This window comes from Ranitomeya imitator, chromosome 3 (genome assembly GCF_032444005.1).
Source record: "Ranitomeya imitator isolate aRanImi1 chromosome 3, aRanImi1.pri, whole genome shotgun sequence".
Lineage (NCBI taxonomy): Eukaryota > Metazoa > Chordata > Amphibia > Anura > Dendrobatidae > Ranitomeya > Ranitomeya imitator.
In genome coordinates, this window is record NC_091284.1 from 99,936,319 (window position 1) to 99,951,583 (window position 15,265).

At 43.1% G+C, this 15,265-nt stretch overlaps 1 protein-coding gene and 1 pseudogene across 1 annotated transcript; both read left to right on the forward strand.

Moving 5' to 3' along the window:
• Window positions 1-14,751, forward strand: part of LOC138671462 (protein FAM222B-like) — a 41,507-nt pseudogene extending 26,756 nt beyond the window's left edge.
• Window positions 1,326-6,029, forward strand: FAM222B (family with sequence similarity 222 member B). Its single transcript, XM_069761214.1, has one exon. It carries the CDS (start codon window positions 1,419-1,421, stop codon window positions 3,177-3,179), a length of 1,761 nt encoding a protein of 586 aa, XP_069617315.1. The 5' UTR covers window positions 1,326-1,418; the 3' UTR covers window positions 3,180-6,029.
• Window positions 14,752-15,265: the final 514 nt, after the last annotated feature.

Consider the following 15,265-nt stretch of genomic DNA (forward strand, 5'->3'; position numbering starts at 1 on the left):
CTCATGTGATGTTATGCCAATCAGTGGCGCTAATGGGCTGCTGTTCACACACTACAGCGCTAAATGTGGCCTAGCCTCACACGAGAACTGGGGCAGGAGATGAGCTGAAGGGCTTTATTTCACATGGTTTTACCAAGGGCTTCTCTGAGCAATGCACGGTTCTGTTAAATGTGGCTCCATCACACCTGCTATTGCCGCGGTATTTACGGTGGTACAGTGACATCCTTGAGCCTGATTCACACCAGTGTTTCTGCTCCGGGTGCTTTTCACGGTGTGCACTGACCAATGTTGGGCTACTTACTAGTGCACCAGTGTTATTTCCTTGTGGATCCTGCACTAGACTGGTCAGCTTTTATGGCCGAGGACCATGCATGGAACTGGCGGCTCTTGCACCCATTATAGAGCACTCAGAGCTGCCTTATGGCCGGTCACATCCGCATCGTGCCGCCAGAACTATAACTCTGATCCCGGCCTTGGTCTTATCAGGTACCGGTGTTTGTCATCCATATGGCGGTATACATAGATTTTAAGACTCGATTTAGTTGCCATATTTTTACTAGAGGGCAGTGTTCTTAATAAGTCAGGGACATCCTGCAAATATTTCCTGAAAATGACGGACAGCACGTTTCCCTCCTACAGGAAATGAAGGTTTTGGTCTCCCCTGTGTTTTGGGTAACCGCGGCCTCATTGTCTGACTTGTGCCAATGCCTTATCCCCACTCTATCGTGGCCTCGCGGCATCTTGTGTCTGTGCAGGTGATGGGAATGTCACCGCTGTCCTGTTCTGTGTGAGGTTTCTAATCCTGAGGCTTCTGGCTCCTCACACTGCCGGAGCAGCAGCTGTCGGCGCATGGGCACGATTAGTTTTTGTCATAGAGCGGCTCTGGTTCTGTTTTTTCATGACACCCGTTTTGTTATGCCGGGTCTGTATGCAGTTTTTTTTCCTGTAAATTTTTTTTTTTTTGTGTGCGTTGTCTCAAGGTTCTTCTCGCATTGTGCTTTTGTTGTTGGGTAATGTGAATGTAGCACTTTTTTGTGTTATACTGTAACTGAATTTCTTTTTTTTGAAGAGTAAATCCTTTTAAATAACATTGCTTTTTTTCTTGTATTATTTTGGCAGGGGATACTACACAGAAGATGAGATCTGCTCAGCATCCTACTCCTGCAGAATTGGATGCTTATGCTAAGACGGTTGCCAACAATCCCCTGACAATAAAAATCTTTCCAAACAGTGTGAAGGTTCCACAAAGGAAGCATATCCGCCGCACCGTGAACGGACTGGATACATCAGGCCAACGCTACAGTCCGTATCCTTCGCAGGTCAGCACAAAGACAGGACTTTTGGCAATTGTCAAGTCGCCGGCTAAAAGTGTTGTGAAAGTCTTCGACGGTGCCCGTGCCCGCCTTTTGCCGGACTCTATGATGAATCCCCCTTCGGCTCCATATGTTGCACCTAGCACTTTAAACCACCCTCAGGGGCTTGCACGCCCCCAGCAAGCCCTGCAGCATGCACAGGCCCTGCAGCATGCGCAGAACATGCAACAGCAGACTTTGTCACACTCGCAGAGCCTGCCACCTGGACTGCAGCACTCACAAAGCTTGCCACACCCTCAGACGATGCAGCACCCTCAGGGCCTGCCACAGGGGCTGCAGCATTCTCAGGGTCTGCAGAACACGCAGAGTATATCCCAGCAACAGGCTCTTCAGCATACGCAGGGTGTGCAGCATACGCAGGGTGTGCAGCATACGCAGGGTGTGCAGCATACGCAGGGTGTGCAGCATACGCAGGGTGTGCAGCATACGCAGGGTGTGCAGCATACGCAGGGTGTGCAGCATACGCAGGGTGTGCAGCATACGCAGGGTGTGCAGCATACGCAGGGTGTGCAGCATACGCAGGGTGTGCAGCATACGCAGGGTGTGCAGCATACGCAGGGTGTGCAGCATGCACTGCATCATGCGCAGGGACTTCCACAGACAATACCACGCCAACAGAGCATGTCGCAGGCTCTGCAGCACCAACAGAACCTCCCGACGGTCCTGCAGCACCCTCAGAATATGTCTCAAGCGCGACAACATCCACAGGGAATGCACCATCCACAGAATGTGGGATCTCAACATTCGCAAAGCCTGTCCCAACAATCGACGTTGCAGCATGCCCCTGGAGTAAGTCACCAGACTCTGCCACACCCTGCCAACAACATTCTGCAGTCAGGTTTACATGGAGCGCGAAAGCTGCCTGATGCGGATGCCCCTCCGAATGTGACAGTGTCTACCTCAACTATTCCTCTTTCTATGGCTGCAACCTTGCAGCAAAATAGACCACCAGACCTTGGCAGCATTGTGCACCAGATAAACCAGTTCTGTCAGGCCCGGGCTGGCCTAGGCACTACCTCTGTATGTGAGGGCCAGATAGCCAACCCCAGCCCTATCAGTCGTAACCTGCTTATCAATGCAAGTACCAGGGTTTCCACCCACGGCATCACCATGCCTTCATGTGTTGGAACATCTGTAGACCATGCTGCTGCTATCTCCTCTGCCGCCTCGGGAAATGTCCCCTTAGTGAACATGAGCAGAGTGCCTACTTCATATCCTGGTGATCTCAAACCCATCGCATGGAACCAACATCAGCTCGCTCATCTGCAACAAATGTGCGGAGAGTCTGGTGGTCCTGGGAAACACGCTCAGAGAGAAATTGCTGCCCAGGGCTTTCCTGGTAAGCAGAACCCCTACCAACAAGAACTGTGCATGAGCCAGTCTTTTGGCTTAAAACCCCCAATTGAAAAACCTACTCCTTCCCCTCCTGTGAATGGATTGCCGGGTCCCTTGCCATATACCAATGGACACTATTTTCAACCCATATGGAATAACATTTTGCCTACTCCAAACAGTGACAGTTCGGGATCGCAGGACCTCACTATGCCTTTCCACGGAGCACAGGCAGCTGGTGCACCCATGGATTGTGCCGGGGGTGCTCACTACAGAGGCGTTGGCGGAGGACCATCCAACCAGAACAACTTGATGCAGACCATGGATTACCTAACTGGAGGGGACTTTCAGCAGTCCTGCTTCAGAGATCAGAGCATGGCTCCACTTGCAAAGGTTCAGAGATCCCAAATGAGTAGAGCCCCTGAGTCAGCTGATAGTCGAAGTATTCACATTCAGCATCCAGGGTATAGGTAGGCTCCGACACTTTGCATCCCGAGAGGATTTAGTCTTAATTGATTAGCAAGGCTCTTGTATCCTCTTCAACGTGCAAACTTCTTGTGATCATTATATGCAAACACGAGCTGTACGGTGCTGTAATTCAGAATATCTCATGTACTTTGTTCTTTTACTACTTTTTTTTTTTTTTTTTCCTTTTTTGTGGTGGTAGTATTAGTTTCTCAGCACTGACGGGCTTCAAAATGCTGCTTTATTTTAATCTTGGGAACACTAGCCCTAAGAAGTGTGGTGTTTTATTTTATTCCACCCCCTCTTGATTTTTTTCTCCCTTACCCTCCCACCCTTACTTTTCTATGCTCTAGAGGTTGACCGTTCGCCCTTGGTTCGGTAGACATGGATTTGTATAAGTAGCATTTCTAGATCTGGTACCTCTGGGTGATAAGGTGGTGCAAACGGATTCCTTTTAGTTCCCGTTCGCCCTTCCTTGGTGCAGCAGAGAATCAGTTCACCGGATACTTGCGTGTTTTTGGAGAAATGACAATTGTTTGGGGTTTTTATGCTGTCATACAAAATGTGATTTTTCTTTTACAGTACTGTTAGGTCTTTATGCTAAGAGCCCAAAGGTCTTTATTTTACAAGACGGCCCCTTTTTTTTTTTTTTTTTTATTTGCTGCATTTATTCTGCTTTTTGAATTTTAAAAACAACCTTTGTGTTTTCAGATAAGCAGTGATTTTATTATTTTTCCCCTCCAAAGGTGGTGGTGGTGTGTACTAAAGCAGTTTGGTTACCCCTTGCTAGGTCCTCTTTCGTCTTCCCTTTTTTTTTTTTTTTTTTTATGGCCCAGCTGCTATAGTGCGTTGTCTCAGAATTGCAAGGACATCACCATGTTCTGTGTATTGCTGGTCCCAATTGCAGATATTAAGCATTTGAATATTTTATAGTGACAGGGACAATGATTGCATTTTTTTTTTCGTAAGTCTTATTGCATGTTGTCCCTTTCAACGCGGAAATTCCAAAATTCAGACATGGACGTGTGCTATCCCACACTACATCTGTCTCTGACTGCCTCATTTCACTGTCTTAAAGGGAATCTGTCAGCAGGTATGCGATCTGACTGCAGCATGAAGTATCGACAGAGACCCTGATTCCAGCAATGTATCACTTAGTTTACTGGGTGCACTTCTTCTTTTTTTTTACCCCTCTGCTGCAGATCTAGCAGAGCTCTGAATGCTGAACCCTGTATAACTGCACCCACACCACTGATGAGCAGCTTTTGTACGCTGCATATTGGCAGAAAGCTGCTAATTCATGTTGGGGGCATGGCTGGTACAGAAGACAAAAGATACCTTGTCCTTCAGTGATAATTTGCTGATAAAACATTGATTTTGGTGAAAATGCAGAACACAGCCCAGTAAGTGACACATCACTGGAATCGGGCTCTCTGCCCCTACATCATGCTGCTCTCGGATTGCAGAACAAAAACCTAATGACTGATTTCTTTTAGTGCAGCCCGCTTAGCAGACTTCCACATACTACTTATTTGTCAATGCTAAAAAGGTGTGTGTAATATACAGTGGGGCAAAAAAGTATTTAGTCAGTCAGCAATAGTGCAAGTTCCACCACTTAAAAAGATGAGAGGCGTCTGTAATTTACATCATAGGTAGACCTCAACTATGGGAGACAAACTGAGAAAAAAAAATCCAGAAAATCACATTGTCTGTTTTTTTAACATTTTATTTGCATATTATGGTGGAAAATAAGTATTTGGTCAGAAACAAACAATCAAGATTTCTGGCTCTCACAGACCTGTAACTTCTTCTTTAAGAGTCTCCTCTTTCCTCCACTCATTACCTGTAGTAATGGCACCTGTTTAAACTTGTTATCAGTATAAAAAGACACCTGTGCACACCCTCAAACAGTCTGACTCCAAACTCCACTATGGTGAAGACCAAAGAGCTGTCAAAGGACACCAGAAACAAAATTGTAGCCCTGCACCAGGCTGGGAAGACTGAATCTGCAATAGCCAACCAGCTTGGAGTGAAGAAATCAACAGTGGGAGCAATAATTAGAAAATGGAAGACATACAAGACCACTGATAATCTCCCTCGATCTGGGGCTCCACGCAAAATCCCACCCCGTGGGGTCAGAATGATCACAAGAACGGTGAGCAAAAATCCCAGAACCACGCGGGGGGACCTAGTGAATGAACACACTACGCCACCATGGACTCAGATCCTGCAGTGCCAGACGTATCCCACTGCTTAAGCCAGTACATGTCCGGGCCCATCTGAAGTTTGCTAGAGAGCATTTGGATGATCCAGAGGAGTTTTGGGAGAATGTCCTATGGTCTGATGAAACCAAACTGGAACTGTTTGGTAGAAACACAACTTGTCGTGTTTGGAGGAAAAAGAATACTGAGTTGCATCCATCAAACACGATACCTACTGTAAAGCATGGTGGTGGAAACATCATGCTTTGGGGCTGTTTCTCTGCAAAGTGGCCAGGACGACTGATCCGGGTACATGAAAGAATGAATGGGGCCATGTATCGTGAGATTTTGAGTGCAAACCTCCCTCCATCAGCAAGGGCATTGAAGATGAAACGTGGCTGGGTCTTTCAACATGACAATGATCCAAAGCACACCGCCAGGGCAACGAAGGAGTGGCTTCGTAAGAAGCATTTCAAGGTCCTGGAGTGGCCTAGCCAGTCTCCAGATCTCAACCCTATAGAAAACCTTTGGAGGGAGTTGAAAGTCCGTGTTGCCAAGCAAAAAGCCAAAAACATCACTGCTCTAGAGGAGATCTGCATGGAGGAATGGGCCAACATACCAACAACAGTGTGTGGCAACCTTGTGAAGACTTACAGAAAACGTTTGACCTCTGTCATTGCAAACAAAGGATATATTACAAAGTATTGAGATGAAATTTTGTGTCTGACCAAATACTTATTTTCCACCATAATATGCAAATAAAATGTTAAAAAAAGACAATGTGATTTTCTGGATTTTTTTTCTCAGTTTGTCTCCCATAGTTGAGGTCTACCTATGATGTAAATTACAGACGCCTCTCATCTTTTTAAGTGGTGGAACTTGCACTATTGCTGACTGACTAAATACTTTTTTGCCCCACTGTACATATCCATTAGGAGATTCTGTCTTACATAATTTTGTCTTAAAATGGGAATGTGCACCAGTTGCAAAAGAAGGGGAGATTTTTTTTTTTCTCCCATTACCCTAGTGCTGGAGGTTGTTACCATTTTTGATAAAAATAAAAGATGCTTACTCTCACACCATTACAGGCTTTTGATTCAGAGCTCCTTGAAAATTTATGTAGTTAAAATCTTCCATTTTGGCAGCTTGCAGCCACCAGTAGAGGGAGCTTTCTGCCTACAATGTAGACAAAGACCTCAGCAGTACACAGTATGCAGGTTGGCTCCCTCTGGTGTTGGATGCAGGCAATAATTGTCATAAATCTGATGATAAAAAAACTGCTCAACTACTATAAAAATTTATAGAGTAGTTGATGGATCGTGGCAGATCCAAAAGCTGCTCTCATTCATTACTTATATGAAATGATAGGCATGTTCTAATATATCACTCCCTAATAAATTTCCTATGCCATCGATAATCCCCATTTATGGACCATTGCCGTTTGCCATAATCGCTTTATAAAAACTTTAGTACACAACATCATCCCTTAGTGACTGTGGGTTTTAAATCGGGGGAACATTTTAGAAATGTGACTTAACCTGCCAAAGCCTTGTAGCATCCACTGGTGGGTAATGTAAGATCCATGATGGAATGAATACTATTGACTTAGTTGTTTTCGGCATAAAAAGCCGGTGTTGGTGCCTCACGATGAACTGTGATCTGATTTTAAGCACTTACATTTTTTTTTTTTTTTTTTTTTCTTTACCCCACTTTTATTTTCAAAATTATCGCTGTAGCCCCGGGGTAAGACTTTTGAAAAGTTTTCAAGGAAGGCCACGTGCACACGTTGCGGAAAAGTGTGCAGATTTTTTTTTCCACACATTTTTTGCAAAATCCGCGGTATTCTTGCGGATTTTGTGGATTCCACCTGCGGTTTTATGCCTGCGGATTCCTATTATGGAGCAGGTGTAAACCGCTACAGAATCCGCATAAAGAATTGACATGAACATGTGCACTGCGGATTTGGTTTTCCATAGGTTTACATGGTACTGTACACCACATGGAACAAAATATGCAACGTGTGCACATATCCGAAAGCCGCGGTATATAACTTGTATTCCACCATCAATATCAATGAGGCTTTTCTAAAAATATAAGCCAGTGAATGTCTTCAGTTGACGTGCGCACTTCGACTTTGGGTGTTGGCCTACTCATTGACTACTTTTTCATTTCTCTTTAGCAGAGTAGCTTGTCTTGAGTACCTTTTAGGTGATCACTTAAAAATGGAACCAACAAATATTCTATTTCACAAATGAATAGTACAAATTACAAAGTTTATTATGTTATCAGAGTAATATGCTTTCTCCTTCACAGCTAATCTTTTATCCTCAATTTATGGGTCAAATCTGTAGTCGATGAAGACACTTTTCCCAATACTGGGATAGGAGATAAGGTGCTGCTTGTAAGAGTCTATGAAGCAGCGGGAGGAGCTAGAGGCGTGTCTGCCTCTAGCTCCTCCCACTTCTCCATAGATTCTTACAAGAAGCACCTACTGCTGTACGTTCTAATGACACATCAGCTCCACTTTAAGTGCACTACATGCTTTGTCTAGTTTGTTTGCCGTTTTATTACCCTCATTCAACATAAAATGGATATTGAGGAGGGAAAAGTAAAAGGTAGAAACATTAGACATCAAAAATTCGCACAACATAAACAATTCCACTACTTTCCTCCTCCTTACTGGCTTAATGAAAGGCAATTAGCCACAGCAGGACATGTTTTGAGTTACTGTACTCCAGGAACATGTAATACTGGGGATTTAATAACACACTGGGCACGTTCCTCATGTTTACTTTGATCATGAATTTTAAATGGGTGCAATCTGTGGCCACCCATCATCAATGTGGCAGGCACTACTGGGGTCACAGTGGATTCTGTTTTAATGTGTATCCGTCATTACAGATGACCCTTCAGAATAAGCTATCCTTTATTATTCATGAAAAATAGCATTTTTCATCAGTGTACCCCTCTGCAGCCTTTCTGTATGTTGTTGCCTTTTAAGCTAATGTATGGGGAATGGTTTCTCATACACTGAAGAGGGATCCTTGCTATTTCCTGTTTGTCACTTGTATTCAAAAGCAGCAGCACTGAGCGGTGTAGCTGAGCATTCAGCTCAGGGGTGAGACAACACTAGATAACAGCCTTTTCATTGCTCTTCTGCACCCTCCTCTATAGACTTCAGCTGTTATCTGATGGCTTTTCTGGCAGCCTGTCCTTTCTCTGCAGAAGTGATAAGTGGAGAATAAAGCATATTTCTCTGAGAACTACTGCAAAGTTTGCATAAATCAATAGTACAAATGATTAAGAAAGTTTACTGAAATGACAGTGGTCATAAAATCGGCTTAGAAAAGGGATACTGGCAAATCTATTAAAGGTGTCCTCCGGGACTGGTAACCAGCTCTAGGCCAGATATAGGCGCTGTACGGGGGGGAACACGGCACAGGCCTGAGGTCTTTTGGTGCCCTTTTAATCCTTGTTAAATGCCACCCCACAGGCAAAGCACATGCAATATACATGATTCTGTGCTAGCTTTTATCTCGAGTAGTCCAGTCTGAGACAATGAACATGAGGCTACACCGCAACTCTGGTCGCACAACATAAGGATTTCAGCGGACCCCTACTACATTGCATATGCTAATCGTCTATACAGTGTTTTTTTTGTCATGGGACTGGTCAGATCCTTGGTGTCCTGTGACCTTAAGTTTTATAATTGGTAGTCTGGGAAGTATGAGAAAACTCCATTTTTAACCAGGGAGTTGCAACATTTTCAGCTGTTTCCTTTTTCTCCCAATAAATTGGTGTACCTAAAAGTCTGGTAGGTTGGGGCCCCATGTTCAGCCTGTATCTTTTGACATATCACAAATAAATACCCCTGATGGGAATGAATGCATTAAAGGTTAGGGACACATTTTTGAAATGGGGGGGAGTTTATATGTTAATGGGTACCATTTTACATTATTATAATTGCACTAATTTGGTCTTCAATCCTCATTCCTTTTAATCATTTTCCAAACACTCCCTTTCCCCACCCACATCCCCTGATATGCAGTTTGTAGTCTGATCCTAGTTTGGGTCTTTTCTTGTGGGATTGCCTCTCCCAGTAATATAGGCTGGATGTGAGGTCTGTGTGTATCTGTCAGCATTATCTCATATAACCACATTTTTTTTCTATCCTTCACTTATCACCTCTTTATGCGCAAACCTTTCTTTATAGCCGGTTTTCCCGCCCTCCCTGAGATTTTCACCTTATTAGAAACCTCCCCCTGCTACTATCTCTAACACTAACCGAAGCGCAGAGGGCCATCAGGAGCAGGAGTCTTCCTCCCGAGTATTTTTTATTGCTCGGAGATTTAGTTTTCATCGCCGCAGCTGGATGATTTACAGCTACTAGCCTGCTTGATTACATGTGGGGATTCCCTAGCAACCAGGCAACCCCCACATGTGCTTATGCTGGCTAACAGATGTAAATCATTCAGCTGCGGCGATGAAAACGAAATCTCTGTGCACTAACAAATACTCGGAGCACACCCGAGCGTGCTCTGGAAATCTCGAGTAACGAGTATATTCGCTCATCACTACTTGTAACCACTGTTTTGCTGCTTTAGGGGATCTGGCCCACCCAAAACTGTTACATATCCTGATACAAAGATATTATCTTCATTGATCGGACTTGCCTAACCGTAGAGAGAATGGAGACTAACGCTGATTTGCCAGTCACCATAGATTTTCCATACCATGGGTTTATCCTGCTGTTTGAACATCTGAATAATGGGTCGAGCCAGGCGCTGTTTAGTTGTGGATAGTCTCCAAACTGCATTAATGCATGTTCCCACATGGGTTTTTTCTTTTTTTTTTTACCCCCCTCTTGTTGGCTTTTAATAGAAAAAGAGACAGTGCTGTCCGGCTGCCCAGGACTGTGTGTAGATGGACTGTTGTTGCCAATTGTTTACATTAGAAGCTCTTTATCTTCTTGCTAATCCCAAAGCTCTAGGAAGATGAGTGAGTGTACAATACACTGTGCGTGCGCTACAGCAACCAAAGGGTTACGTTATAAATACTAGTGACATGACGCGGGCCTGACTTCCATAGTTCTATGTGTGTGTGTATATAATTTAAAAGCCCCAAGGCTTTGTCAACTGTGAAAATGTATATACAAGCTTTTCTCCTTTTTTATTTTATTTTTTTTCGTCCAAAAACAACAAATAGATCTTTACCCATATTCTATGTACAGAGTTGCCTTTGAGTCCTTCCTTTTTTAATTTATGTATTTATGGTTTAGTTAAGTACGTTCTGAATCCAGTGCAGCTTCACCGTTCAATCCTGTGGCCTGTCCTGTACAGATCCAGGTTTGGACCTGACTCCTAGGAGGCGTCCGTCACAGCCTTTTGTGCCTCAGCGAGGTGCTCAAATGCAGTGTTCACAAAGCTTCCCTCTCCGTTATTAAAGGGAATTTGTCGGCAGGTTTTTTTTTTTTCTATGTAATCTGGTGACAGTATGATTTGGAGGCTGAGAGCTTGATTCCAGTACTGTCACTTACTTGATTGGGTTTTTAATAATCAGTGTTTTATCAGCCGGAAATGTACTACCGGGCTGGGTGCCTCCTAGTTGTAAAGAGCTCTGCATTCTAGATCTCAGGCTAAAAAATCAGTGATTGTATCAAAATGACAGCCCACAAAGTAACATATCGCTGGAATCGGGATCTGAGCCCCTACATCATGTTGCTCTCAGATTACATAGCAAACACCTGCTGACGGATTCCCTATTAGCCCATGTGCCCTAATAGCTGGCTTGTAGTGGCTGCAATTGCTGGATCCTAGTGACTTTAATACTCGGCCCAGGACTGGACACGTGCCGGGCGCCAGCAAGACAAGTGTCTTTAAAATTTGCTGCTTGCTCCTGTTTCGGTTGCTTTGAATAGATGTCTTAGATGGCTGTCAGTCATCACCTAGTCATTTAAAAAAAAAATGGATCCAAATGGCTCCTGGAGTGGCCTTTACCCTAAAATCTACAGTCGTTTGCTTGTGAAGTGGCCGCCTCCATCGTCGGCCGGTCCATCCTAGGTTGAGGGTTTGAGGTCTGCATTGTAACGCCACCTTGCGTATCTCATCGCTGCTGGACAGCCTTACTACTTGTTGGCTTTCTCAATGCTTCCCTAAACCTTGCGATTGAATGAATTTGCACACCGTTTTGGCTCAATGATCTGGAAGAAACCAATATAATGATCACAATGAAGTTTGATGAATATTAAACATGGGGTAGGGAGAATAATGTAATACTTTCTATGTACACTGGCTAAAAGTTAATGCTATACTACTGTAATTAAGTGTAATATTTCTGTACGAATGTTGCTTGTTAGTGTGGGTTTGAGTAGACAAGTATGAGTGAACCCACCGCCGTCACCGGCTGCACCCTTCACTGACCTTCAGATAGACAACAAAGCCTTAAGTATTTGCCTCTCTAGATATTTTTGTTTTTTTATTCTTAGTAACTTTGTTTTCATTCTCCTACATGTTCTTTATAAAGTCACACAATGAATCAATCCCAGTCACTCGTTTTGTTTTTTTGGTTCTCTTAAAAGGCCCCCATGGAACCAGATGTTTAGTTGCCTTTTTTAGGTTTTCAACCACCAGTGATGTGAACGGGCGACACCACTAGTTCTTGTATAATTCCAAGTATGTAATCACTCCTGGTTTGTATTGGGTGTTTTTTGTGTTTTGTTTTTTTATAGACAAAAACTGGATTGGATATCAGTGATGGAAGGAGAAACTCTCATTTTTGAGACATGCCTTCCTATTTCCTGACATTACACAAAACATATTTCCAATCCAATTGTATTAGGCTGTGTTCACATCTACGTTGGAGCCTCTGCAGATTTTGTTTAAAAAAAAAAAGGAAAAAAATCACAGATCCGTTACTGATATAAATTAATTTTTTCCCCCTCCTATGACTGAGTCTGCATCAGTTTGTAGCGCAGGTGTGAACAGTGCCTAAACTGAACCCTATGCAAACAGACTGGCTGCCTTGTCACTCCTGGCTCTGAGCGGTGTTATACCATCCATCTTTGCTCTAACACGTTAATGTTTGCAGTTCAGTATGCTCCTGGTTACCTGTTTGTTTTTGCTTTTATATGGCTGTTATAAGGAAAGGGTTATAAACCAAAACCAACTGTTTGCTTCGGGGGCATTTTTTTTTTCTCCCCATGCATGAATTTGGGATTAAAAACTTCTTTACCATCGGTTTTCATTGCAAAATACTACACTGTTCAGTTATTACCGGCCTTCCCTGTACATTCAACTGGTTACAAGTCAGCTTAGGCCTCTTTCACACTTCAGTCTTTTTGTTTTAGTCAAAATCTGTTGTTTTGTGAAAAATAAACAAAAAATGGATCCAGCGAATTTGCCCGCTGGATCAGTCTTTTTCTCATAGACTTGTATTAGCGACAGATTACAACGGATGGCCTCACGTTTCATCCATCGTGCGCTGGATCCGTCGGAATTTGTTCATTCGTCGTCTGGAGAGGACGGACAAAGTAACGTTTTTTGTCTGCGTTGAAAAGTCGGACAGCGACGGATCCAGCGGCATCCTATGGGCGCAGGATCCATCGCTGTCAAATGACGGAATCCAGTGACTGATTCCGTTTTTTTACACTGAGCATGCTCCAAATTTGTATTTGGTAGCCAATTGGCCAGACAGCCTCAAATCTATATAAAGCTGCCAAGTGGCTTCATTTCTCAATGTGCCAGCAAGAAGCATACAAGCAAGAAGCCTGCCAGCAACCTGCCTGATGGATAGATGGTCACAATATTTGCTAGAACTCCTTCCATTTCTGTCACTTGCTCTACGACCTCTCAAAGATGGGGTGTTAAAACACTCAATATCTAGGTTTCCATTATTTTCCAGTAGGCAATCACGTTTGGGAGCCTCCCATTTGGAGATATGAAAAATCGGATGAAAAACGTATGCAACGGATACGAATTCGTCTAAAAACCGGATCCATTGTTTCTGTTTTTCACTATTTTTGACCGATCCGTCACGACAACTGATCTTGACTGACGCCAGAAGACTGAACTGTGAAAGAGGCCTTAGAGGAGCACAGAAAGATAGTTACAAATTTTGTGACAGACGGTCCTAGCAGGCTGACGGATTCTCCGTTTTACTCATTCTGCAGCCGGCAAATTGACTGTACAACACCGCGTCTATAGAAAGCAAATGGTAGGTTAATGTAAATGCAGTCAAAGTGCAAAAATTATAAAAAAAAATTTGCCCAAATTACATGCATTAGTTGAAAAATTGTGGACAACCTTTTTTTTTTTTTTTTCTGTACAAATAATTTGGACCAAAACGGGGCAGCACCAATACAATGACTGATCAAGTATGTCCATTGCTGGTTTACTCTGCATCCCGTGACTGGTGTTAGATTTAGTCCCTTCTCCATAAACTTGTCTCGCTCCCCTCCACATATGAATTGACTAGTTAAAGACCTACATACAACCTTCTCCTAACCCCCCTCCTTATGGTGACTTGAAAGGATCGTTAACGTGTCACTTTTAATTTGAAATGAAGGCCAGTCCACCACAATTTTTCATTTTTAGCATGTTTGAAAACCTAACATCTTTAGAAAAAAATGCAAAAATTATATTAAAAAATAGAAAAACAAGTTTTGAAGTGACGTTCATAGGTGGGTAGGAATTCTTACATTTAATAGTGAGAGTAGGTGTTTTTTTTTTTTCTTTTTATTCCTATGTAGGTCTAACAAACTTTTTTTTTTTTTTTCCAAAAAATGTATCTATTTTTTATTTCCAGATACCTTCCTTGCCAAGAGGAAGAACCCTGCTTTATTTAATATTTGTACTAGCTTATTATAAGGTGTTCTGAGTTATCTTTTTTGTTCCCATCCCCCCCCCCCTGTGCCAGAGTGCTGCTATAGGTCTTCATCCTGGCAGAGGCTAATGGCAGAATATCCATAGCACAGTAAGAAACTTTGGACTTTATCTTTACGTGCTGGCTGGTGTTGCCTTATATTTAAAAACCAAGAAGAAAAAGTGGAAAAAAAATGCACGTAATGTACACACGCCTATGTTCTGCCAAATAACAGCAACAAATGAAGTTCTAATTTATTATTTCAGATGATGTCATGAGGAGTCACTGTTTCCAATGCTGGAAACCCTAATGTGATGCTGAGGCTGTCATGTCATGCAACATTTCCCCAACATGTTACCTCCCAAAAGCCACGGTTTCCTCCTCCTCTTCCTTCTTCATTCCACACCTTGCCTGGGCCCTTTTAAAAGTGATATTCTGTTATGTTGGACCCTGTAAGCTGTATTTTACCATCCAAATACAAACCACCTCCTCTCTAATAAAAAAAACAAAAAAAAATGGAATTTTTGACTCTTGTTGTTTTAATGATTGTGAATTCCGTACTGTTTTTGTTTTTTCTCCAACGGGGTGGACAGATTGGATAATGTTTGAATCTGGTTTTTATGTAGAACTTGCTCAAGAGAAGAAAATGGACGTGAAATGTTCTCAATGCGCAAATTCCAACAATTGGTCTACTGACTCATCTACTGACGCTCATCAAAAACAAACCCTCTAAGGCTACGTTCACATTAGCGTCATGTGACGCAGCGTCGCCGACGCAACGCACGACGCATCGAAAACGCACGCAAAAACGCACCTTTTTTGACGCAAGCGTCGGACGGATGCGTCGTGAAATGCAGTGTTTTTGTTGCGTTTTTTCAAAAAACGCAGCGTTTTACGACGCATGCGTTGTCAAACACTGATTAAATCTTTACACACAATTTAGTGTCTAGACACTAGATAACACCACCAATGAATAGAAGAGGGTGGGTCTAGTGTCTAGACGATCGATAATGCCACCAATGGGTAAATGGGGGT

Excerpts from the sequence above, each read along its gene's own strand:
- FAM222B (XM_069761214.1), top strand. The coding sequence starts at position 1,419 with ATGATGAATCCCCCTTCGGCTCCATATGTTGCACCTAGCACTTTAAAC.